Source organism: Setaria italica, chromosome IX, assembly GCF_000263155.2.
Source record: "Setaria italica strain Yugu1 chromosome IX, Setaria_italica_v2.0, whole genome shotgun sequence".
NCBI classification, from domain to species: Eukaryota; Viridiplantae; Streptophyta; class Magnoliopsida; order Poales; family Poaceae; genus Setaria; species Setaria italica.
Genome location: NC_028458.1, coordinates 10,684,384 through 10,711,258, shown reverse-complemented (window position 1 = coordinate 10,711,258; position 26,875 = coordinate 10,684,384). Strand labels below are relative to the sequence as shown.

The 26,875-nt window shown below is 44.9% G+C and overlaps 2 protein-coding genes across 2 annotated transcripts; one reads left to right on the top strand and one right to left on the bottom strand.

Moving 5' to 3' along the window:
- The first annotated feature begins 11,722 nt into the window (after positions 1-11,722).
- Positions 11,723-16,110, top strand: LOC101762013 (serine/threonine-protein kinase HT1). The gene is made up of 7 exons (XM_004982297.4): positions 11,723-12,093; positions 12,199-12,707; positions 14,441-14,562; positions 14,759-14,967; positions 15,052-15,226; positions 15,334-15,468; positions 15,588-16,110. Exons 2-7 carry the CDS (start codon positions 12,419-12,421, stop codon positions 15,792-15,794), a joined length of 1,137 nt encoding a protein of 378 aa, XP_004982354.1. The 5' UTR covers positions 11,723-12,093; positions 12,199-12,418; the 3' UTR covers positions 15,795-16,110.
- A 4,264-nt stretch (positions 16,111-20,374) lies between these two features.
- LOC101761599 (F-box/LRR-repeat protein At3g48880) lies at positions 20,375-22,306 on the bottom strand. Its single transcript, XM_004982296.3, has 2 exons — positions 21,309-22,306; positions 20,375-21,182 (listed from the first exon to the last, which is right to left on the bottom strand). Exons 1-2 carry the CDS (start codon positions 21,701-21,703, stop codon positions 20,681-20,683), a joined length of 897 nt encoding a protein of 298 aa, XP_004982353.1. The 5' UTR covers positions 21,704-22,306; the 3' UTR covers positions 20,375-20,680.
- Between the last annotated feature and the right edge of the window lie 4,569 nt (positions 22,307-26,875).

The following is a 26,875-nucleotide window of genomic DNA, read 5'->3' as shown; positions in this document are numbered from 1 at the left end:
TGATAAGCTTAGCCCGGACGTCATCAGGGACGGAGCTTAAGGCGACTTGGCGAGAAGAAGTCTCCTCATCATCAGAGAGAGCGACCGCGAAAGAGAAGAGACTGTTGTTGGGAGAGTCCTGTTCCTGAAGAAATAAAGAAAAAGGGGTAAATCGGCAGGAAGGCAGAGTAAATCGGCGGGCGAGGCTGGTTCAGAAAATTTACCATCTTAAAACGGATTTCCTCGTGCTGCGCTTGTTGAGCCGTTGTACCTTGTTCAGTGGCCTGAGTCATGAGTTCGTCCGATGAAGACTCTACGACAATCGGCACGGTGCTCGGACCGGCTCCCTGGGAAGGAATCGGTTGTCGAGAAACGCTTGGTATGCCGATGGTCTGCGTCGAAGGATCGGTTAAATGTGTTATGCAGACACCCGAAGGAAGTCCATAAGACAAGTACTGTACCTCAACGGATGAAGGCAGGGACGTGTTGGCCTCCGGTCGAGTTGTTGCTGACTGTGGTATTTCCATAGAAGAACCCTAAGAAGCACAAAAAGTTAACAAGAGTAATTACCGAATTGACAAATCGGAAGAGATAGAGCTTGAACTCACTTGTAAAGCTTCCAGCAATAGTGAGGCAGCTGCCGCTCCGGCTTGTGTAATGGCTTGAGTGTCATCACTTTGTATGGCCGGGGGTGGTGCAGTCGAGACTTCCGCCGATACAGGTACAGAAGGGTCCACCGATTCCGTACGAGCCCGAACTCGGCGACTGGTTTTCTTGACGATCTTCTTCTGAACTCTCTTCGATCGGCCAGCAATCACATCGACCGATGGAGCATCATAGCCGATGAGAGGGTAAGTGGTGTACGGATAACTTTCTATTAGCCGGCCACTGCGGCTGTGCGTAGGAGGGGCTTGATTCCCAGCCTAAAGGAGAAATGAAATCATTAGGTGCTCAATTATGGTGAAAAGAGTACAATCAGTAATCAGAAGTACCTCGGCGTTGGGGTCAATATTGGATGGATCCAGAAGGTTGCAGTACGCCGATGATGAATTGCAGAATAAGAATTGCTTCCATTCGGCCCACCAAAGCTTGAAAGGCTGGGTTGCAAATGGATATAATAGCCATTCATTCAAGTTGATCGTACTAGAATCTGGAATTCGGTCTCGCAGCCGACAATAGTCCACGCCAGATTTGAGCGCTTCTCTGAACTTGATTTGGCCAACGAAATACACCCGTATCGGCAGTTGACCCATGCCGAATTGCCGAGCAGCAGTAGACGGGTTGTAGAACTCATATGTGGGGGCATTTTTCCCCGAAAAGAAGTTGGCCGGTAAGATTCCTGGTTTGATCAATTCTTCATAAAGACCTTCATCAAATCGGCCAGAAGTCGAGTCGAAGCAGAAGGGGAGCTCAAAAACTGGGGTGTCTCGCTGATATGGGAACCAGATAGTGGCGTCCTCATTGAATCCGTTGTAAAAGCACCGAAAGTATTCGGCTACTTTTGTAGCAGAATATGCACAACCTGGGAAAGCTGACGCTGCCTCGCCATAAGACATACATCGGCGACGCTCGGTAGGGTCTTCTGCCGATTCAATATTGGGAAATGACATACGGTCCACTGGCTGCCGAGTGATCTTGCTCATATAGAGGTTCAACCATAAATTGACAAACCACCAAGGTCCACCTGGGTTGCCGATTGGTTCCCCTTTGGAGAGTTTTGTGCCGATTTGGTGGAGCATGTGGTACACGGCACCCAGAAGATGTTTCCCGAGAGGAATGCGGCTTCCTTTGGACAGTGCCTCGGCTAAAGGTTGGGTGTTGGTTGTTGGGCCGGCGGCTCTTCCACAGAAGAAGTGTTTTTCGAGCCACATTAACAGGAAAGCGGTGTGTTCCCTGTTATCAACAGTACCGGTCTTCTTGTTATCACTAAGAAAGCCCTTCCAGCCGCCGATTCCTCTTGTGTCCAGCCGATGTGACGGAACGTTCAGAAGTTGATAAGGCGCGTCAGGGGAGGATACATCTAAGCCAGTCAAGAGGACTACATCGGCTAGGGTGGGAGTCATAGGACCATGACCAAATAAAAATGCATTAAGAGCATCAGACCAGAAATAGGAAGCTGCCATCACTAGCGGCTCATTTTTCTCCATTTGCGACAGAGAAAGGTTGATGCATTGGCCGATTTTGAGTTCATCCCATGAAACGCTCCTTGATGCGGCCATCCGTTGGTACCACTCTCTCCAACCAGGGGTTTCATTCGGCCAGGATCTAAAAGTACTTGCCCATTGATTCAAGTTCATATCGGACCGTTTGAAAGGTATCCGGTCAGTTTCCGAATCTATAAGAATCGATGGATCTGGGTTTCCCATGGGACCGAGACAAACAAGGCCGGGACTATCCGTGAGGTGAATGGTAATTCTATCTCTAACCGCCTAAAAAAGGAAAAGAGGGCATAGGAATATAAGGAGTAGATCTAAAAAATATTGCCGATAAGGAGAAGGTTCGGTATTTACCTCCGGGATGAAGTTCTGAGTAATCGGCGTAGCCGCCGACGTTGGCGCAGATGATGGGGCTGTAAAGGGAACCGCCATCGGGATTTCTGATGAAGCCCTTGCGTCTGTTGAAGAAGTGACAACCGTCGCTACCTCCACCGGAGGAATTGTTCCTTCGGCATCGCGTGCTGGGGAGTTACCGGAAGGAGTCGCCATTGAAGGGGAAGGGGGTGAAGTGATTGGAGCTGAAACTGGAAGACTTCGATGGCAAGATTGAAGAAAGAAGGAGGTGCGCGCGCTGGAGAAGAGATGTGAGCTTGAAGATGAGTTGCGGTGAAATGATATTTATAGGGTGCCTGAAAGAAGGGTAAAAATGGAATTTTCACCGCGCCGGCGCGTCGAGTTTTCGGGGTAGTGGCCGTCGTGGGCGCCCGTTTCAAAAAATTGCAATGATCAGCCGGGAGACCGCGAAACGGAAGGACATTTTCACTGCGGCCGTTTCGGAGGAGAGGTTGTAAAGAATTTCGAAGTAAAGGATTATGTTTTACTCCGAAACTGGGGGGCATGTGTTGACGCCGGATTTCGTCATCAGAAGAATCGGCGTCAAAAAGGGCTACAGTGCGGAATCGGTCAAGCGGCTTTTACTTCACTTCAGAGTGGACACGTCGGATTCCCAATCGGCAGTCCTTTGCCGACGAGAAATCGGCCGAGCAGGAAGGTGGACTAAAGTGGGCCTGTATGGGCTTGGGAAGGTGGAAAGATAAGGTGGAGTTCAGCCCACGAAGCGTGGGATAACTAGTTTAGCACGGATTGTGCTTGTAGATATTTGTTTTCTGTTTGAATTAGAGATAGAGTCCTAGTCGGTTAGGAAGATTATTTGTACGGGGCTATAAATAGCTACCTTTGTAAATCTGTATAACAACAATCAATCAATACAACAAGTTACTTTATTCTTCATACTTACTTTCGAGCAGGCGACTTCGCCATCACTTTTCTTTCTCACGAGTTCGTGCGAATTGGCAGGGCTGCATCATCTTGATCTCCGGCCGATTCTGTAAGTTCCGTCTATCGAGTAATATCTAAGCTTTAACTTCCGGCGCATCGCTGTTGTTTCGTTTAGATTTATTCACCAGTTATTGATATCAACTAGATCCATAGGTTTTTACCTGTTTTTCTAGCTTTTATCACCAGTTATCCTGCTAGGAATCGGTAGTATCGGCTTTCATTGCTTTCTGTTACCAGATCTATTGCCGATTAGATCTTTTCCTAGTACTATTACTACGTACCTTGTGCCGATTACTTTAATATTTTTCTGCTACAAGGCTACGGGGATCGTGCTGTCTTATAGCCGATTTCTTTACCACAGTGAATCGGTCGATCTGCCGATAAGCTCTTTCGATCGGAAACTTAGCCGATCGTAGTCACTGAATTTGACACGTGTTCTTCCTTGCCAATCAACAGGTCAGATTGGCTGGCACGCCGCGCGAACCGCACCAGGGCATTCACCCGAACAGGAGCTAAGCAGATTCTCCCGGGTCGTGTGTCGGCCGCTGGACCGATTTCTAGCGCCAACACCTAGAAATGTGTTGTCTTGACGTAGGTCCATTATACTCTTTTTGAGAGGATTAGGCCCATTACCTTAGGTTTCTCGTTATGCACAGATTGATGAACCAATGTTTACCAACAAAGTTTAGAAGGGACAATTTAAAATTGGGAAATAAAAAACGAACATTTGAATATGAGGTCACGTTCTCAAACTCGGAGAAAATTTGGAATTCAAAATTCAGATGCTGGACCACTTATTTTTCGAAATTCTTATATCTATAATGCTGATCTAAAGCATCCAAGTATTAAAAAGTCTCCACCCCCCTCCCCCATTTATATTCCGTAATTTGGAGTGAGTGTCATCTTATCAGCACTGCTATACCATTCAAATTGCCTTGCTAGAAAAATTAGTCAACATCAGCATCTTATACGTGCCTAGATAGGCAACCCCATCCAAATTGCCTTCGACTCCTTGGCCCTTGCCAATCACTAGCTCGAAGTTGATGAACTCCCTTCTCTTTAATTAGCAAGGTAATAACTTTTATGTTTCTACTCCAACAGCTGCACTTTTATTCGTGAATAGGTGAATATAGGTGGTCATGAAGCACACATCGCTGTCCCATCCTGAACTCTTTTTTCTCGTCCCCACTGCTAGGTAGGAGTATATGCTATACGTAGGGCTCCCATGGACTCCCAGGCCCGGCGAAAACGAGAGGCCACCACGCACCTCCATGGTCGCCGCCGCACGCTCTAGCTGAGCCTCTAGCAACAGATCAGATCGGAGTTTGCCGCGGCACACGAGTTGCTTCAGCCGGAAGCGCGAGATTCTGATCACACACATCTTCTTCTCGAAGCCATATCATCGCCGGCCATCCGCCGCCGCACAGGCTCTTTCTCAGTGCTTGGTGACCTTGCTCATGGCGGCACCACACGATCTGTGAGAGTGGGAGCAAAAGCTCGGTCGCTGTCGACGTGTGGGCTGCGCTGTGCCCTGACGTAAGACCAGACGTGCCAACATGCTTTTTTTTCCCCAATTGCATGTGGTCGGTGCTTTCGTTCCTGCAACGACGACAGCCAGTGAAGCGTCAGCACAATTAGAAACTTTCTTTTCAATCTTCCTTTACGAAAGAGTAGTTGTTTGCACTTTGCACGCCTCTGGACTCCGCAATCACGAATAAAAACGGTAGCCTGGACACTGACATGTAGGCTTCAGTGACAGCAGCATAACATTATAATATACTCTCCTGAAATTATCTATGCTAATTCTTCTGGTTACAGAGGATGTAGATGTGTGCATTGGTAAAAGCAATGATATTTTCATTATTCACATACACCTACTCTAGGAACCACCTTTATTTTCTAAACACAGACACGTATACTACTGTAATAAAAGTAGCATTATAATTTGTTAAAAACACAATATAGTTTGTTTAAGAAATAGCCGAGCCAACATATATTTTAAACAACTGCACAATTCTACAACAACCTATACTTTGAAATGTAAGGAGACTTTGAGAAAACGTGAGAAGACTCCAAACCACGTTAGAAAAACAGTGCATTATTATCAAGCTACTTTGTAATCAAGCTAGTATTTTAAGAAATGGATAATACTAAACACGATGGTATGGTGTTCCAAAAAAAAAGTTTACTATCTGATTGATGGGGCCACGGAGCATACATCTTATCTAGCTGCTCTTTTGCATACTATCTTAAAGACTAAGTTTACCCAATGCATACATGTCAATTTAAATATTTTTTGCAGAAGGATTATTTCAAATTTAAGAGAAGGAAACGATTAGAATCATCTCACATTCATGCAACTTTGCCCGAAAGTCAAATAAAATGACTTCTGAATAATCAGCCAGCCTCTTTGACCGATAATCAAGCATCCTCAGCGATAAGCGGATAATCTTCAGCGCATGTCGTAGACGTAATTAAAATCTATCGCCTGCAGCGGCAGCCTTGGACCGCGGCGACGCGCCGCGACTATACATCGCGCATGCGATGGATCTTCGTGTAGGCTGGTTTGTTTGTTTCAGGTCTGGTTTCTCTAACTGTTCGGTTCAACAAAAAGTTCTGACGTGTAGGATGGACTGCTACAACTTGGATTGAAACGATGTCAGTCTGTAGTAGAAACAGCTTTTTTACGAATAACGAGTACTCTGTCTTCCAATATTTTTTTCTTGCAGGCTGACATCCTGGTTGAGCATCTTCCCGGAACATTACTGTGATAGTATTGTCTAGCTTTCTCTTGCGATTCTGACCTCCCGAGTAATTATTTCGGTTGTTATTGTTGGGGCCATCGTTGCGGTTCTTGTCGTTGCGCTAGCCGTTACTCTGATTGTTGTTATTCTAACCCTTGTTGTGACTAAACTCAAACCTCCCGATCTCTTTATCTTTTTCATCTGCCCATGCCTGAACCATGATCTTGAGAGATTTGATATCTTCCGGGCGTCTCCTACTAAAATCTTGGAACATCCGGCGGTCATAGAGACCGTTCTGGAAGCAATATATGGCATCGCGCTCCGTGATGTCCATGATTGTAGCTTTCTTATCAAAGAATCGACGTAGATAACTGCGCAGGGTCTCGCCTTATTGTTGTTTGACTTGAGACAAGTCGATCCTGTTGCCAGGATGCTACATTGCCCCTGCGAAATTGTTGGTGAACGCCACCTTGAGATCCTTCCACGTGTCGATGGAGTTCTTATCTAGTGACTCGAGCCATGTGAGTGGCGCTGCCTCCATGCAGATGGAAAAGTAGATGACCTTGGTGTCGTCGTTCCCTCCTCCTGCTTGTACTGACAGTGAGTAACACCGCAGCCATTGGATTGGATCCTGCTTGCCATTGTACTTGGTGATACCCAAAGGTTTGAATCTGCTGAGTAGAACTGTCTTCCTTACTCATCTTGAGAAGGTGGGGAACCCGTCAGAATTCTCTCCTGAGTACTCGACTTCTTGCTCGCGCTCGTGACGACATCAATGACTGTACGGGCGTCGCGGCTGGCGTTAATCTTCTAACGGAGGTCCCGTACTAGACGTTCAGGTTCTGGATTGGGCCCACAGCCTCACGAGGGTTCCGTCCGACTACCCTCTTCTCCGGCTTGACTTGGTTTAGCACCTCCAATTTGACTTGGTCTGGATTGAGTGCGCCTATGACTACTGCCATGCTGGGATGGGGTGTGAGGAACTGAATGTATCGGGTTTTAGCGTTTTGCTGATTGAGTTGCTCGTACGCGCGCTCCGCCAGTTCAGCTAGTTGCCTAGTGTACTTGTTTTGTGGCATTGCCCGAGTAATGAGATCAATGGATGCGATGGTGGCAAGATGAGTATGGTGTTGACGCGATTGAACTGCTTCAAACGCGTGATCCAAGTTCACGATTTATAGATTAGCTGCAAGGCGGCGGCGACGCTTTGCTCTTGCAGTGTTCCTTGCTCGCCGTCGAGTTCTTTGAGCTTTAGATTCTTCTCCGACGATATTGGCGGTGATCTCATCCTGCGAGACGACGTCTGGGTGTTGTTCATGCCGCGGATTTCTCTCTGGTTGATCTTCATCCTCGCCTTTTTGTGCAGCAACGAGAGCGAAGAGTTCTCACTCCGGAGAATAGCTTCCCGAACTTGATGTGATGACCTCCGTGGAGCCATTTTCTTCGTATATAGGCGACAAAGGAGTTCCCTCCTGGTACGAAAAGGTATCAAGGTAGGCGATAAGGCATGACTCATCATCCCTGGCAAGAGCAGGTGGCTTCATGTTGGATCAGTAGACAAATCTGCCTTGTGGAGTTGATGTAATCATCAGGCCTTGTTGTGGACCTGATAATGGAATCTCCTCGTCCGGATCCGAGTAGTAGTCGAGGTCCTCGATCAAATCCGATTTCAATTGTGATCTGGACAGGTAGCTTCGTAGATGGCATCCGTGTTTCGGAGTCCGAATAGGAATCAACTTGGGATGTAGTCGGATTCGCACGATGCTTTAAGAGTCGGCTCGTGGGAACCAATCCGACTAGCAGGAGAAGTCGAGTTGTACTTGGACTCGTCCTCCCCAGTCTCTAACTAGGTCAAAAATTAAAAATTCATCAAGTTTCTCGACGAGATCCTCCAAAGCTTGGCACTAAAGGTTGATGGCGTGTTGCTTCTTCTCCAGGGCCGACGCAATGTGGCGGTGGAATCTTCCAACGCTATTAGTGATGCAAACCCAGCAGCCGAAGAAGAATGTTGCGCCCATTTCGAACGTGACGGTGGCTTGATGATGACTTGGGCCATCGAGTTCGCAAGTGGATTCTCAGCGAGATCCCCTGCCTGGCACGCCAGCTGTCAGTGTTTAGATCCGGCAACCTACCGAGGGGGTGTCCGAGGTAGTGTTTAGTGCGTGGGGCTCGCCAAAATTAGGAACTCGAACACATGATTTAGATAGGTTCGGACCACTAGATTGCGTAATACCCTACGTCCTGTGTGTTGGTTGTATTGAATTGCTTTGGAGGGGGTACCTGCCTCGCCTTATATTATTAGGGGCAGAGTTATAGGTCGGTTGTTTTTACAAGAATACTAGTCGGATTCGACTAGTGAGTCCAACTCTAATTGCTACGAGTAGTTTCTTAATACTCGACTAGTTCCTGTCTTGCCATGTAGACCACACCATCCTGCACCGTACTCTTCATGTCAGACACGTCTCGGTGTCCAGCCCTGTATCAAAGACTGTCCAAACCCTTTGGTGGACCCGTACAGATGTATGTACGACACGTCCACCTATTTTCCGGTATTTTATTTTTTATTTTTTTTCTTCCGTTCGCTATTTGCTTCATTTTATTCTATGTGTTTTCTTTCATTCTTTTTTCTTTTCATTATTTATTTTTTCCGTTCTTTTCCCTTTCTCTTATGGGGGATTTTCTGTTTTACTTGTTTCTTTTCTTTGCACGGCAACCTGACAGGCTAATTTATATATTATAATCTGTTTCACGAGCTCACACAACTCTATTATGACCATTTTTTCTTTTTCCTACATTTATTTCCTTTTCCTTTTCAATTCATTTCACTTCTTTTTTATTTTTCTACTATCTTTTCCCCTTCTTTCTCGGATTTGTACTTATATGTATTATTCATTCATATATTCCTTTCCACGTAGGACTATGACCTGTTTCTATTTTTTTCGTAGTTTCAAACACATGCATATTTTTCTATTTTATTTTTCTTCTTCTTCCTTTAATCTTCCATTTCACTTGCCTTCCTTACATTAAATATTTCTTTTCAATTTTCATTCTATTTGTTATTCCATTATTTATTTAATTTATTATTTATACGTTTATTTCATCTTTTGTGTAGTTTTCGATCTTCCCTTTCTTCCTCTATTAAAACTAATATTTTACTTTCTTATATATTAGGGTATGTTTGGTAGAGCTCCATCCGATTCTGATTTATGACCGCTGATTCTCTGAGAGAAGTGATTCAATGGCTGAATATGATTCACTTTGATTCACCAGCATAAACTTTTAAAATCAAGATGGAGAATCACTTCACAGAATCAGAAGAAGCTACTTTTTCAGCTCCCAGCCTCTTAATTCATTTCAGAGGATCACTTCATACAATCAGCAGAGAATCACTTCTCTCTAAAAAACTATTTGGCAGAGTTCCTACTGGATTCAACAGAGAATCAGCTCTGGGAGCTCTGCCAAACGCACCATTATAGTAACATGCTGCTTATACTATTTTTAATCTTGATAAGTGGTTCCTTTTGAGTTTCTACTCTAGCATACACCAACTTATTTGGACCGAAAAGGTTTTGATGTTACATATGTGCGTAATGTATGTTTTCCAAGTACAAAAATTTTTGTTGCATGAGTTAAATTTTGTTGTGCGAGCCCATACAATTTCTTGCTGTGTATAAATTTTATATTTGTAAGTTTGTATAATTTATTCCATGTATATATTTTGTTCCATAAATTCATGCCACTTGTTCTAGTTTTATTCAAATTTATATCATTTGTTTAATGCATACAATTATTTTGGTTGATGACTCGTATAATTTGTTTTGTATATACATATATTTGTTCTGTGAGTTTGCATAACTTATTCTAGGAGTATTTATTTTTGTTCTGTGAAATTCACATAATTTGTTCGATACATACAATTATTTTTCTTCCGTGGGTTTAGTTAGTTTGTTCGATGTATACAATTGTTTTGTTCGATGACTTGTATAATTTATTCTGTATATACATATATTTGTTCTGTGAGTTTCCATAACTTGTTCTAGAGTATATGTTTTGGTTATGTGAATTTATATAATTTGTTCTAGATGTATAAATACTTGTTCCATGGGTTCTGCAATTTATTCGAGGTATATAGATCTTTTGTTTCGTGAGAATGCGCCAAAAATATTGCTGCAAGGAGGGTTCGAACTGAAGACCTATCACTTGGGAGAGTTGAACCACCGCTACACCACTCAATGAGTTGTGATTAGCACGATTTAGAAAAATATTTAAATATTTTCTCCGTGTTATGTCGATAATATTAACTCCTTTTTATATTTTTTTAATTTTCCTCCTCTGTCGCTCCTATCCTTTACTATGTAATTATTCTTTTTTATTTCTCATTTTTATTTCTTTTTCCCTTAAGTTTCTTGTTTTTATCCTTTATTTATTCTTTTTTTAGACAATCAAATGGTCTGATCGTGATGCTCAATTTTTTTCGCATTATACTTTTTTTCATCATATTTAATTTTTTGCTTGCAGAAAATAGTCACAATCCGCAGAGCAGAACTAATTATTCTGCCACCAATAATAATTTTTTTATTATGTGAGTTCATGAAATTTGTTCTAGATATATATATTTGGGAATATTTTCCAACTTGGTAAAAAGTTAATAATTTTTTACCAAAATATACTAAGTGGGTCTTGTTTTGAAGATTTTGTTGTAAGGAACTTATTGGTGGAATCAGAATTTAATTTAGATGTAGGGTTCTATTAATTTTTTTAGATTCAAACTTTCTTTGCACGTGGGGGTGATGTCATCAATTTTATCCTTTATTGCATTCCAAGTATGCACCAGTTATATTTGTTTTTGAGTTTGTATAATTTATTTTAAGGGTTTACGTTTTTGTTCTTTGAGTTCATATATTTTGTTCAAGCATGTGCCAGTTATATTTGTTTTTAAGTTTGTGTAATTTATTTTAAGGGGTATACATTTTTGTTCTTTAAGTTCATATATTTTGTTCGATGCGTATGATTGTTTTATTCCGTAAGATTGTAGAATTTGCTCACAGAAAATATACAACCTTAATTAAAAGATACAAATAAAAAATTCGTTCAAATATAGTCAAGTGGAATCTTGTTGTGAAGTTTTTATTGTCATAAATCCAATGATGTAATTGGAATTTAATTTTGATGCTTGGTTTAAAATTTATATTTTTTTAAAATTCAAATGGTTTTGCATATAGGATGACAGCAATTTTATCTTTTCTTGCCTGCGTGCATATGCTCCAGACAAACCGCGTTGAAGCAGTCTAATTAATTGAGTCGACGCACGGTTTATCGTGAGTTTTTTCTACATCCAGGGCCTGCACGCTTAATGAGGTGATGGTCGCAGGTAGCGTCGCCCGTGGCGACGCAGCGTATCCTCGCGGCCGCAAGAGACGTGGCGTAGAACAAGGCAGCCGGCAGCGCGAGCGGACGGGCCTAAGCCTAAGCGGGCGCAGCTGCCGGTGGCCGTAGCAATAAACTATCCCCGCCCCCACCGGCTCTCGGCATCGCCACTACGCTAGCTTCGTCAACACCGCGACCGCCCCCACCCCCCGAGCGGCAATTCTGCTGCCGTCTCTGGCCAAATCGGCGGAGCTTCCACTCCACGAATCCACGGCTCCTTCCCCGGAGGCAATCTCCTCTGCCAATTGGCGGCTGGAGGCGCCGCCGGGTCCCGCGTTCTTGCGGGTTGGGGGTCAGGTCAATCTGGCCTCTGCCTGATTGGATTCCAGTGGTCGGCGCCCCCAGCTCGCGATCTTTCCCCGCGGTTTCGTCAGCCGCTGGTCAACTTGGCCGGTCGGTTTGGTCTCCGCGGCTCTTCGAATTCGTGCTGCCACCGTCGCTTTAGTTCGGTAATAATAAACCTGCGACCTTTCTTTGCTTGTTGGATCCATCGGTGTCTATCTCCTGCCAGGTCACGTTCTAATTGGGGAGTTTTGTTTGGTACAAATCTCCAGTCAAGTCTCCGCCAAGATTTCAGCAATCTTCCAGTCAAGGCTCGCCCAAGATTTGATTGAAGCTTTACCAGTTCTTGGATTCGTGTTCTTGTTTCGTCTCTGGTGCTGCAGTATGTTCTGTAGCACACCGATTCTGCATCTCCAGTAAAGGAGTTCGTCTATCCATAGTTTTGGGGCTTCCTGCATAGTTGCTGGAAAGCTGCTCTCGGCCGCCGAGGCGATGGCTTCGAGCACCAGCGAGATGCCTGAGGCGAAGGAGAAGCTGAAGAGGTCCGGGAGCCTGGGAGGCAACGATGCGTATGTGCGAGCCGACAAGATTGATCTTACGAGCCTTGACATCCAGCTGGAGAAGCAGCTCACCAAGACCTGGGGCAAGGCCAACCTCAAGTCCCAGGGGCCTAAGGAGGAGTGGGAGATCGATCTTGCGAAGCTGGAGATCCGCTATGTCATCGCGCAGGGGACTTATGGCACCGTGTATCGCGGCACCTATGATGGCCAGGACGTTGCAGGTATCTATGATCTAGCTCTGCTTGTTTTAGGATGCTTGATGCTGTTGCTGATTTACATGCTGATTTTCACAATAGACAGTCTTATGCTGCCTTACATGTTCAGGTGAAATAACATACTACGTGATCTTAGAGGATCGAAAGAATGCACATGCGTGTGGGTTGTATGATACATTTATTGAGAGTTTGAGACAAGTAGCTTACTTCTTGAAGTATATTCCACATGTGACCTGTGAAATTGGGTCTTAACTGTTTTGACCTTTGTGGAAAGTAATACCTGGCAGGTGGCAGCACTAGCTTTTCATTCAGAAGGCCTTAATCGTTTGTGTGTGACACAATGCTGCATAGTCTTTTTCCCCCCTTACAATGCATCTACTGTGCATCTGTGCAACTTCATTTTTATTCGTTCTCTTTACAACTGCTGATATGCTGTATCTGAATGGTGTGCTGTAGCCTGTAGGAGATGGTTGCCTTTTTCTCATCAGCACAAACCGTTTGCTAGTTGCAATGGCTTAAACTGACCATTGCATCTTTCCCTGTCTCCTCGATGACTTGGTAGTTAAATTGGTGAAGAATCTGTTTCTTGAAAGGATATCAGTTAGTAACTGCGGCCTGGTCCATCAGAACCATGCTTTATGCATGTTCTGCCTTGAATTAGAATATGTGTGCTTTGCATGTTTTTGTACTTTCACTTGATGATCTTGCACCTGACTAATATCAGGATACTCTTTCTGGACTTCCCTAAACCCCCCCAACTCTTGTAAAGTTGTAACTATGTTTTGCCCTCTCGTCTTCCTTGTAGTTTGCGTTTTTCACCTTTGGGCTGCAGTTCTCCTGCCCCATGTGGCCATGTCACCTTTAGTCAATTTCCTGTCAGTTAGAGACATTTCAACATCGACCTCTTTCTTATTTCTTCTGTTTTTAAGCATATGCCATCATCGTGTTCAACTGTTCATCAGACATCAGTAGTAGATATGTGACTAGAACAAATGACAAGGCAGCCTGAAGCTCATACGTTCTACTTTTTACTGTCTGTTTGAAGTGCCTTTTTTGCCAGATTAAGATTTTATCCTTTGACCCAATCCAATTTCCTTCAACATTTTATAATCTTGGCATCTTTGCTTTACAAAGTTGTGGTTTTTAGTCCATGGAGCACATCACTTCCTCTTAGTGCTTTATGAATAATGCTATCATTTTGTTTTGATGCGTGGGGGGTGGTAGCATGACTTGCACACTTAAATGTCGTACAGCTTTGGTGTACTGGGATTTGGGGCTCCTTTCTATTCTTTTATGTTGTTCTTTTTAATCATTTCTATAAAGTTGAGATCCACATACATTCACCTTTTGGGCTAGAACCCTAGAACAGATAACAAGGCTGCCTAAAGCTCATTTTGCTACTTTTTTACTGTTGGCTTGGAGTGGCTTTGTTGCCAAATTAAGATTTTATCCTTTGGCCCAATCCAATTTTCTTCATCTAAAACCTAAAGATCTCCCTGTTGTGGTGTCCTAGAATTTGGGACTCCCTTTTGTTCTTTTCTGTTGTTCTTTTTAATCATTTCTATACAGTTTAGATTGATGTACTTTCAGTGTCTGCATAGTAATTATCCCTTCCTGTTATTACAAATAACGCACAAACATGGAGCTTCATCTATTTGCCATTGAGTTCAGATATGTGTGCGTTACACGCTCACAATTCCACGGGACAAGTAAGTAATATTGATTTGTTATACATGCAGTGAAGCTTTTGGATTGGGGAGAAGATGGTTTTGCTACAGAAGCTGAAACTGCAGCTTTGCGAACATCATTTAAGCAGGAGGTTGCTGTTTGGCATAAGCTAAGCCATCCTAATGTTACAAAGGTGAGTATTTTCACGCATACATGTGCAGCTTCATGTCTGTATTAGATGCTTATTCATGTAGTAAAGTGCTTGTCCTTAGCTTACTGATTACCAAAATTTACCCATGACCAAGTTGGTAGCTGGTATCTTCCATGAAAGATTTCTTCTGCTGGGCTATTCAAGAAGTTTCAAATGCATAGTGTTATTTCTTTTGCAGTTTGTTGGTGCATCTATGGGTACCACAGATCTTAAGATTCCAGCCAACAATTCCAACGGTGGTGCACGTACTAACTTGCCAGCAAGAGCATGTTGTGTTGTGGTAGAATATCTCGCTGGAGGAACTTTGAAGCAATATTTGATAAAGAACAGCCGACGGAAGCTTGCTTACAAAGTTGTGGTTCAGCTTGCATTGGATTTGGCTAGAGGGTAAAGAGAGCTCAAACTCAAATCACTGACATGCATTATATATATCTGAATCCACTCCTAACTATCTGGGCCTTCCATTTGCAGATTGAGTTATCTACACTCCAGAAAGATTGTACACAGGGATGTGAAAACTGAAAACATGCTGCTCACTCCACAGCGAAACCTTAAGATTGCTGATTTTGGTGTTGCTCGTGTTGAGGCTCAGAATCCAAAGGACATGACTGGTGCAACAGGCACACTTGGTTATATGGCCCCAGAGGTACTTACAGGACTGGCCTTTTTAATCTGTTCTGTTCCACAGTGTGTAGTACTTTCAGTTATTCCCATGCTAAAAAGAAATTTTCTGTTCTTTGTATGCTCTAACAGGTTCTTGATGGTAAACCATACAACAGGAAGTGTGATGTTTACAGTTTTGGCATTTGCCTGTGGGAAATCTATTGTTGTGACATGCCGTACCCAGACCTTAGTTTTGCCGATGTCTCATCCGCTGTTGTCCATCAGGTTTGCCCTGTGTTCCATATACACTCCCATTCTGCAATTGTTTCTTCTTCCCCCACATAATGTGCACAGGTTACCCACATTCTTAGTAATAATTAATTATTCCTTCGTTTTATTGGCAGAATCTGCGCCCAGACATTCCCCGCTGCTGTCCAAGCACATTTGCTAATGTTATGCGGAAATGCTGGGATGCAAATCCTGATAAACGCCCTGATATGGATGAGGTGGTACAGCTTTTAGAGGCTCTTGACACAAGCAAAGGCGGTGGCATGATACCGGATGGCCAGTCACCAGGATGCTTATGCTTCACCAAGGCTCGCGGTCCATAGTTCTTTTCCTGATACCTTCTTCCCTCAGCAACAATTTGCCCATGTAAATGACTGGGGCATGGCATGCTTCCTGTCTCCACCGACGTAGTCGGTGTTCATGGTTGTGGTGCCATCTTTGTGCGTCGACTACAGGCCTACGGCTCTCTTATATGACCTTTGGGGTCAAATGCTCCTTTTCTATACCAGTGTGATGATGTAATTGTGATTCTAAAGAGATTCCGGGGTATACGAGTTACATTATTGAAAATGCTACTTTCTGTGTCCATTTTGGTGACATTGGTGAATATATACATCTTTACCTTTTTTTTTTTGGCTATTCATGGATCATGCAAAGAATTGAGTACAAGAATGGGCAGAAATAAATTTTTTTTGTTTAGCTGAGAGCATGTCTTTGACCATTCATCTGTGGAGGCCATATGGTGCTGGTGCTGTTTCTATTGCTCTGTTTCACCTTGTTCATGCTTGAATTTAACGTATTGGGATCAATTTCAACATTGTTTTTTCAAATGTGACTTTCCAATTTTCGAAACAAATTTATCACTGCTACTCGTTTATAAGGTGTGGCATTGTAAATCCTTCCTCTTTACCCACGTAAGTTTGTTAGCACATACTAGCACACTGCATGATTAAAATACCGGCTTTCCTGGAAAAGACGTGCACAAAGTTAAAGTAGGATCATGAAACTCGCTGTCTGCTTTTCCTCCGGAATCAGTTTGAATGGCGGTGATTAGCCACGCCCCGGGGAATTCTTTAGCCGCAGCATAAAGGTGATGGCAATGCATCATTCTTCATTTTGGATGGCACGATGATGGGCGATGGGTGATGGCAATGCAACAATAATCACTCGCGAAAACTGAAAATAGACGGTGGAACGAAGCATGCGGCTGGTATCTCGCAGCATAACCAAAAAACCTTGAGTTGGGCTGTCGTAGCAAACAAGTGGTGTCATAGGTGGGTGCCACTCTACAAGTGGTGTCATAGGTGGGTGCCAGCCTTGCTGTCAGGTTTCTTTCGTCACTAGTAGACCTGCTATTAGAGAGTACCATGAAACTCACACTTATTCACACTCAAATCCAAATAATTACTATCCACTTGTTACCCTCCGAACCCCACCCATATCCAATAAATAATTAACTTTATGCTACATATTATATATATATATATATATATTCAATTGATTAACTATACCTTCCTCATTTCTAATGGGTATATAATTTTCTACTCATACCCTCCCTATTTAAAGTGGGTGTGGCCCAGTGGCAGGCCTAGTCACTAGCTTGCTTTCCTTCGCTGTGAAGAAGCACACGACGTCCACAAATTTTGTCTCCAAGAAGATTGCGCATCTTTCATTAAGAAAAAAAGAATGGGAAAATTTTACAAGAAAGTTGCAACGTAACTCATATAACTGTGCAATGCAACTCCATTCCAAACTGATATATATATACTCCCTCCATCCCAAATCGTAAATCGTTTTGTTATTTTTAGGTTCATAGCTTTTTATATTTATTTAGATATACACTATGTCTAGATTCATCGTAAAAGCTATGAATTTAAAAATACTAAAATAAATTGGGAGCTAGTGAAGATCTTACACACCTACCCAACATGTCCGCGAGGTGATTTCCCTAAAACTACTGTGGCTGACTGACTACTGGGATCAATCAGCATTTGTTTGATCACCCTTAAAAGTTGTTTGATATATATGATCACACATTGCTGCAGCGAACGTAACAACAGGCAAGTTAGAGCCTTTATTCCCTGTCTCGATCTTTTCCTGTCACCAGAACTGAAGAAGAATAGTGAACGACAAATTGAATGGGCATCACAGCTGAGGCGTGCCCTCACGGCATCCACGAAGAGTGCACAGCATGCGCATAGCCTTCAAGACAAAAAGTACTTCGGATCTTCACCATGTTTTAGCAAGAATCAGGCCGTCGTCTACTACTCTACTCTACCCAGTACCCCATAATATGGCAGCAAACAGCATGTTATGCAGCCAGCAAGAGGTTGACGGGGAAGATGGTTGAATTGGTGATACTGCAGTAGGATCTAGTCATCATCTAGCTACAGCAATGTTGTACTACAAGCTAGCATGCATTCCTATCAGATTGGTATGCTATGCAGACTAGCTCTCAAGAGGTTGTTATTCCGACGGATCCTGCATTACCGACGACCGTCCAAAGGAAACCGTTGCTCTTTGTTCTCCTTGGCGTTACACTGCCATTTCCTGTTTGTCGTAATAGTCTGTCCTGTTTCGTTCCGGGCATCGTTCGTTTCGTTCGCTATCGTTCATTCCTTTGTACCTGGTAAGCTTGCCTCTCTATCCACCTTTTACTGTGTGCCATCCCTTTCCTTTGTTGTTCTCTCTTCTGGTATAAGTTGCCAGCAGGGGGCACCAAATCCACGAACGTGGACGCACTCTCACACACACACAAGATCACAAACGCCGTAGCTATAAGAAAACCACACGAGAAACGACACCGAGGCACAGTATTTGTTAACAAGGTGCAACAACCCTGAGGCCTACTTACCTTCCTGGACAATGATGACCAAGGGGCAAATCCTCTCCGAAAATTGAAAACTGCAGTGCTACATCGGCAACACATGCTAAGGCGCTGTCTGATACCAGATTCAGGGATCATTGCAGACAGTGGAGGAACCAGATTCAGGGATCTACCAGCTGCCTGATACCATCACTGAAAATAATGTAAACCACCAGGCACAACACCACACAACAACCAAACGACTTTATCCCTCACTAGCAACCAGATTTTCTTTCTCATAGGGTTCTTGACCTATTTATCCACTACGCAGTCTGCTTTGGACACTCTCAGCAACTAGTATTTAATGCACCGAAAGCTTCGAGATCATGCTGAAGAAAAATGCAATGCGAAGAGAGGCTTCTCAAGTCAGAACTCAGAACACGATCGGAGGAGCAGTAGTAGGTAGCTAGCGGCAGGCCAGAGCCTCTGCATACGTCATGCGAGTAGGGCAGAATCTCCAGATAATGATTTCACTAACAGCATTGCTCTCATCCTAAGCTAACCGAGATGGAGTCACTGCTTTTTCATCGTTTTCTTTCTTTTTGCTTGGAAACATCTCATCCTAGCTCTGCCGTCACTGCCTTCATCTAGCAAATAAAAGAGGGAGTCACAATGCCCTTGTCCATCCAGATACCATCGATCGATTACTTTCTGTATCCTGCATCACTACATTGCATCAGTTGTTTTCTTGTATAATACAAGTGCAGTTTCTTCAATCAATGACTGGCCTGATTCTACAAAGATCACTTTTATATTACTCAGGCAAAGGTATGTTGGCGAGATCGTCTCCTGCTCTGCACGGTTGGAAATACGGATTCAATTTGACTATATCAATATAAGAAGCACATCTAGATGTGACAAACAAAACTGGAATCATATTGTATTGCTTATGATTTTCAATAGAGTTTTTACAATTGAATTTAGTGGTCAATATAACAGGTCATACTTTAAAGATCGGATCGACATCTAGATTGGCTACCTATACATGTAGCAGCAGATCAAGATTATTTCCACGCAAACAGATATTGTAGTTAAAAATGTGCTATACTTTCCTAAAAAAAAAGTGCTATTTGTCACCGTGCTCTCTGGCGTAAAATATTGGATAGACTTTGCAGGTGAGCACGTCATTGCTAAGATTTTTGAGCTGTTTATGTCCTTTCAGTGACCAGATCTGAAAGCGATGCATGCATGGTGTGTCCATTCTGGAAAGTTTTATCCTTTTGCAAAAAAAAAAAAAAAACCATTTCACTATTTAGTGCTGACAAACATTATAGGTCAAAAAAACACTAGAGGTCAAAACTTTCATCGAGCAAAATAAATAGTATTTGCAAAATTGAAATAAATAATGAAGAATGAAGCACTGATCTGGATTTTTTTTAAAAAAACCATACGTACTCCATAAAAGATCTAAAGCAGTGAAGAATGTGTGTTGCATATTTTCAGAAAAAAGATTGCCCATACAGGAGAAAAGGTTTTTTGGGAGACAAATTAAAGTTCAGAAGATATCCTGCGATATGATCCGATGCGCGCAAAAAAAAAATGAACAAATAAATGAACGAGCTGAGTGGACAAATGCCGTCTGGATCAGAAATTAAACCGATTAATGATTTCCATTTGTGCAACCAAAGACACCCTAGTAGGTTCTACCTGGTCATTTGGTCAGGATTTGCTGGAGCTTAAGTATGAAAGGAAAGGACTAATTGACTTTGCTATGCTCATTTTTATTTAATTTAGAAGGAAATAGAACAATCAAGGTATTTTGCTTGAAGACCAACTCTAATCAACGAAAAGTTGATCACATCCACAGAATGCATACGTTTGCAAAACAAAAAACAAAAAAAACTAAAATGTTTCCTTTCCACGGAGTCTTGTTTTCAAGTCAAATGTTGAAAAGCAGCAGGCACCTTTCATATCCAATATATTGTGCCGGCCCATTGTTTTTCCTTTCAACATTGCAGCACGTATGATCATTCCAAGTGGCGTGAAGAGGAATTCTGAAAGTTAGAGCTAGAATAGGCTTGATGCACACACGCGGGCTCTATCAATTTAGCGTTCCATGTGTCCACGAGCTTAGCGCTAGCGAGCTTGGGGGTAGATTGATACACATGCAAATATGCAATGATGCAGTTACACCAAAATATCAAGACCAGCAGGTAGGTAAAACGTGTGTGAACACCAAAGATCCACCCCAAAACAAAGACCGGCACGGCCCTCTGATCTATAAGCAATAACTCTTCTAGAAGCCGTCTGCTCATTACCAACTTGTCAGCAACGTTAAACAAACAAAAGACTAGCCGCGCATTAATTACGCTCTTTCTCTCAGGCAAATTGAAGGACAGATCATCACATGACGTCGACGTAGGAGGAGTCGCAGAGGTCGTCGCCGCCGCCGGCCAGCTCGTCCTGGAGCTCGTCGATCATCCTGGACCCTGTGACGTCGAACCGCTCCATCCGGGCGCCGCGCCTGGCCACCTCCTCGTCGCCCTCGTCGAACCCGACGCAGCCCCGGGCGCTGAGCTCCCGGAGGTCCCGGCAGCCGGCGATGATGGCGAGCAGCTCCTGCTTTGGCAGGTAGGACCGGTCGAGGCACAGGGAGCGGAGCCGGGGTAGCGAGCGCGCCAGCGCCGCGGCGTCCTCGGGCTTGACGGCGCCCGAGGTCTTGAGGCTGACGAAATTGGGGCAGTGCCGGCCGAGCTGCGCGGCGAGGGCGGGGAAGGAGGCCGAGGACGGCTTGGCGTCCAGCTCCAGGTGCTCCAGCAGCGGCCACCGCGGGATGAGGTCCGGCAGCCGCGCCTCGTCGCCGGCGGGGAGCTGCGGGAGCGCCAGCCGCCGCAGCCTCGGGCACCTGCAATCAAATCAACGTATCATTGAAGCATCTGGTGAGAACTTGCAACGGTTCTCGTGTCGTTCGTCGGAGGGAGATGATCGGCAAGACACGACGGTTACAGCAAGCGCGCGGCGCGCAACGTACTGTAGCGAAATGTGGTCGAGGTCGGCGGCCGGCGAGGCGAGGAGCGGCGGGAGCGCGACGTCGTCCGCGGATCCCTGCGCGCGCGCGACGCAGATCCTGAGGAAGCCCCCGAGCGCGAACCGCGGCACGCCGTACCGGCGCGCGAAGGCGGCGGCGAGCGGCGCCCATGGCATGAAGCGCGCGACGTGGTCCCGGCGCAGGTCGAGCGCGCGCCACAGGGACGGGTCGGCGACGGCGCGGCGCCACCCGCGGCACACGAGCGGGGCCGCCGCGGCCAGGTCCTCGAGGTCGAGCCGCCGGAACACGTGCGCCAGGCAGTCCGTCTCCATGTCCGCCCACGGCGGCGCCGCGGCGCCGGTCTCCTGCGTGGGGATGGGGGGCGCCGCTTTCTCCATGGCTGCTGGTGTCTGGTGCTGACCCTTCGCGGCGCGCGCGCGAGGAGGGGACGGGAACTTTGGGGAAGGGGGAGGACTCTCCTCCGACTTGTTTGGGACGCGCGCGCGATGGACGGACGGACGGACGGGACGGTGGAGCTGCGGGGGTAATGGCGATTAGACCTGGTTAATGGTGGGGTGATCCGAGGACTGAGAGAGACTGGGAGCGCGGCGGCCGCCTTTATAAAGCAGCCGCGGCAGCTTCCGACACTGGGGCCGGCCGGCCGGGGGTTGCTGGCCTGGTAGCTGCGCTCCGGGGCAGCACGGTGGTCGCAGCACGGCACTCCCGTCCTTGGGATTCTTCTTCTTGGTCGCCGATGGCTGCTGTCCCTGACGCTGACTTGGTTTGGAGCTTCGTCAAAGCCTGTCCATCCGGAAACACGCGCCACACTTGTAGAAGGCAGGGTTGGTGTTGTATTCGTGGAGACAAGAAGACATTGATCGATCGTGCCCCTCTCTGCCATGTACAATTTCTCCGCTAACAATGTACTTGTCGTGATGGGTCTACCAAATCAAACGGGGTCAACATCTGGCCATAATCTTTACCGTGAATAAACACGCAATAACATGATATGAGCATTTCACTCGGACAGGGGTCAAGCATCTGTGGTCATCAGGTAGTGCACGCCTTCTAGAAGCTGGGTGTCTTGTTCGTTACGAGTGTGATGCATGCAACGACGTTTTAGAAGAGATGTATGGATTGTACGTGCCGTGCGTGTACATGGATCCTGACTGTGCGCCAGGTCTAGGCCGGCTCCTTGCCGTGCTCTAGATGGATTAGGATGGACAGTTTTATCCCTTAGTCGGTTGTGTTTCTATAAACCTCACCAAGAGCTGTCTATATATTTGTACATGTTGTATACCCTAATCAATCTATTATTCCACACAATCCCAATTGCTTTCATTTCGTTTTGTTGTAAAGTTTGAAGGCACTCTTGCAGAGTTGGCGATCCATTTTCGTTGCCCCGTTTGTGCCCAATGCAATTGGCGACATGCGCAAACTTGTCATCAGCACTCCAATCACAAGCTACAGAACCAGAAGAAAATGCTGCAAGGAAAGGAACCCGATGGAATTTAAAGGATTGTATGTGTTACACACGAACGTGTTTTCCAAATCGGTATAGTTCGAGTAGAAGATGGATCGAGACGATGGAGTCAGCGTCATGCCGTCCGATACACCAACACTGCAGTATAGTTGTTGTATAAACTGCTTATACGTACACTTGTGATTGTAAGGCAACAACTAAAGAAAGGAAAAAAATTTCTACTTATTGTACAAGTAAGTAGTAGAAGGGATTTTTTTTTCTAAAAGTAACAATGGCACCTTTGTATATAGATCAAAACTCTAATGGTCCGTTTGTTTCGTCGGAATTGAATCTTGTTCTAGCAATTGGATTCAATAGGAATTAAATTACATAGAATTAGATTCATTTCAATTTTCTTGTTTGGGTGTAATTCTTAGAATTAGATTCCAAATATTATTTGGTTGATTAGAAATTCAAATGGAACAACATGCTACCAATGTAACTCTCTCTACCACATGGAGTTGTCAGACACTATCGTACATGTCCACGAGCGCGATGGCGACGAACGAGTTGGCGGTGAGGTTGGCGTCTTTGAGGACGTAAGCTTGCATCTCCCAACCGAGGGAGAGCATCTCCAGCTGCGAGCACACCGGTGGCGTGTTCGCGAACGTGACACCGTCGGGGCGCACACCGCGGGTGACCATGTCGTAGAGCACCTCGACGGCCTCGTCAAAGCGGCCGCTAGGCTGACCATGGTGTTCCACGTGACGAGGCCGCCGCTCGGCGCGTCGGCCGCGTCGACGGAGTTGAAGAGCCGCTGCGCGCAGCGTCGTCGACCAGGACGAGGCGCGCGTACATGGAGAGCAAATCTTCACCAAGCAGAGACATGGCCCAGTGCGAATTGCGCCACCAACCACACCGACGACATCACCACGGCGTCAACAACGCACCTTCACACGGGCTCAGATGCCTGCCACCGTCGAGACGTGGTGCCACCAGACAAAAAGGACGGAATAGGGCCCGGTTCAGGACCACACCGCAGGAGCGGGTGCCACCGCGACCGCCGCCGCACTGCGAAGTGCAGCAGAGGAGCTGCTCGCCGTGGCCGCGAGCACCTCCACAACCCTACCGCGCGGCTACCAGCACCACCATGCAAAGGACGAACCAGGCCTATCATGGACCCCATCACAGGCGCGGAGCTGACAGCGACTGCTGCCACACTGCGAGATGGCGCTGCCACCGTGGCCGCCACCGCAACCTATGCCATGGCCCCGCCGTCCACTGTGACGCAGGCATTGCCCACCACCCAAACCAGGTTGGGACGCCCCGCAACTTGCAGATCTGGTCGCCCAACACGTGGATCCGGTTGTCCTCTACGCGGATCTAGCCGCCCTATAGCTGCAAGCCATGATTACGACCTTAAACGAGAGAGAGAGGAGGGGAGGGAGGAAGTTGTTGGGAGAGAGGAAAACGGATGGGGGGAGCAAGATGGGGGGCGCCGGCCCTAGAGATCCTCGATGTCGCCTTCTTCGTGGAGGAGGGGGCGGCGGCGGAGGAAGAGGGGGCCCCGGAGGAGGGGGCCGTGGTGCGGGAGGTGGCGGCGCAGGGGCGGCAGCACGGGGGGAGAAGGAGTCGGGGGATGGCGGCACGGGGGAGAGGCAAGTCGGGGTCGGGTCGTCGGGGGAGAAATGATTTCTGTTTTTTTGGGTCGGAACGTTTCGCAGGCTAATCATTCGGACAGTGGAAACTTGAGGAAAGATCGTTTTCAATTCCGGGTGGAACCAAACATGCCAACTTTGGGAACTAATTCTAATTCCACTCAATTCAAATGAAACAAACGGGCTCTAAAGGAATTCTCTGCTTCGACCGAATTGCGTTTTGCTCCACTATAAATAAAGGGTGAGAAAGACTAGCAGACCGACGGATATTAATTTTTCAGCAGCTTTCTACTACAAAGAAGAGAGAGACATATAGTGACACCGATCTGCATCGCGTCCTTTACGAAAAGCGCGCGATTATCCCTGGACCCAGCCCTGACCAGTTGCCATCATCATCATCAGCAGATCAGCTCCAGGTAAACGTGAGGTCTTTCTTTAATCTCCACCTGCATTTTCGTCCGGGAATGGCCAGGTGATAATTTGCTTTTCCAGAAAGCTTGAGAGCCGTGGCAGTTGAGAGCCAAAGCTTTGGGATCCTTTCAGTCCCTTCTTTTCTGCAGAGCCTTTGTGTTCGGCATTAGGGACTTGTATTAGTGTGCATGAAGGCAAAGGTAAAATGATGTCCAAGTGGTTGGTCGATGCCTCGATGACGCGCGGTCGGATCGCTTTCCCGGTACCATGGAAGACGGGCAGATATCAGCAAACCGTAGTTTTGAATTTTCTAAATACACAATATTTGCTATGCACCTAGATACTAGCCTAAACATATTAAATTGTAGCTACAACACTTTGAATACTTGTTCTGTTAGGCTTCTTAGACTATTGTTTTTCTATTGGATAAGAATTATTCAATTGGGAAAAAGGCTTTTACACCTGAAACAAACTCACGGAATAGAAGTTTGTACACCTGGAATGAATTATACAAACTCGCGAAGCAAAACTCACACAATAGAGACATAACAATATAGACATGCAATATTATAAAATTAGCGACAATATTATTCAAAACAAATGCATTAGAGCTCTGAAATATATAAAAGTTTATGTACTTCAAATAAAAGTTTTGTACGCTCATGGAACAGTAATTTTTCACAAATGGAACAAAATGAAATACAATGGGAGAAGTAAAAATAGCAAAAAGTATAACTTAATATTTTGAAAAATGGTGAAATAAATGAATTGTATTAGCAAAACAATTCTTTTACGAAATGAAAAATAAAAAAAGAGAAGAAAATTCCAGGCTAACCTAACTAAGTACACTATGGGCTGAAAGTATATAGGAACCAAACGAACAAATATATGTGGGCCATAGGTTAGTCTGGGCTATTGGGCCCGATCAACATCGGCTTTAAGTTTGGTTGCTCCTTCCTACCTCTTTCAATCACCCTGCTTTAAGTTTGGTTGCTCCTTTCTACCTTTCCTGGCCGTGCAGGTTCAGCAGCTAGTGCGCGGGACATCGGCTTGTACGTTGGGCAAGTTGTGCACATGCACCGGTGCAACACCCACCCTGAATTGGATACGAATTCAAGGGTGGGTTCCGTTGGGTTTATTGGACTATTTTTTTATTGGTTAAGAATTATTCAATTGGGACAAAAAGCTTTTACGCCTGAAACAAAATTACGGAATGGAAGTTTGTACACCTGAAATAAATTATAAAAACTCAAGAAACAAAACTCACACAATAGAAACATAACAACATGGACATGCAATATTATAATATTAGCGATAATATTATTCAAAATAAATGTATTAGAGTGCTGAAATAAAAGTTTATGTACTTGAAATAAAAGTTTTTTAATGCTCGTACAACAATAATTTTTCACAAATGGAACAAACTTAAATACAATGGGAGAATTAAAATAGCTAAAAATATGATTTAACATTTTGAAATTGTAAAATAAATGAATTGTATTAGCAAAACAACATTTTTTACGAAATGAAAAATCAAAAAAAGGAGAAGAAAATTCCAGGCTAACCTAACTAAAAACACTATTGGGCTGAACGTAAATTGGACCAAACGAACAAATATATATCGCCAGGCTTGCATATAGATTAGGCTAGTCTGGCCCAATCACGCCAGCTGGGCTATTGGGCCCGATCAACAGCCTCTCTCTCTCTCTCTCTCCGTTTTCAGTCCAGATCACGAATTGGACGCCTGCCTGACTGACGTGACCAACCTAACTCTGGGGCTGTTTGGATACGAGGTGCTAAACTTTAACAGTGTCACATCGGATGTTTGGATGCTAATTAGGAGGACTAAACATGAGCTAATTATAAAACTAATTGCAGAACCTTGTGCTAATTCGCGAGACGAATCTATTAAGCCTAATTAATCCATCATTAGCAAATGGTTACTGTAGCACCACATTGTCAAATCATGGACTAATTAGGCTTAATAGATTCGTCTCGCGAATTATACTCCATCTGTGCAATTAGTTTTGTAATAGCTA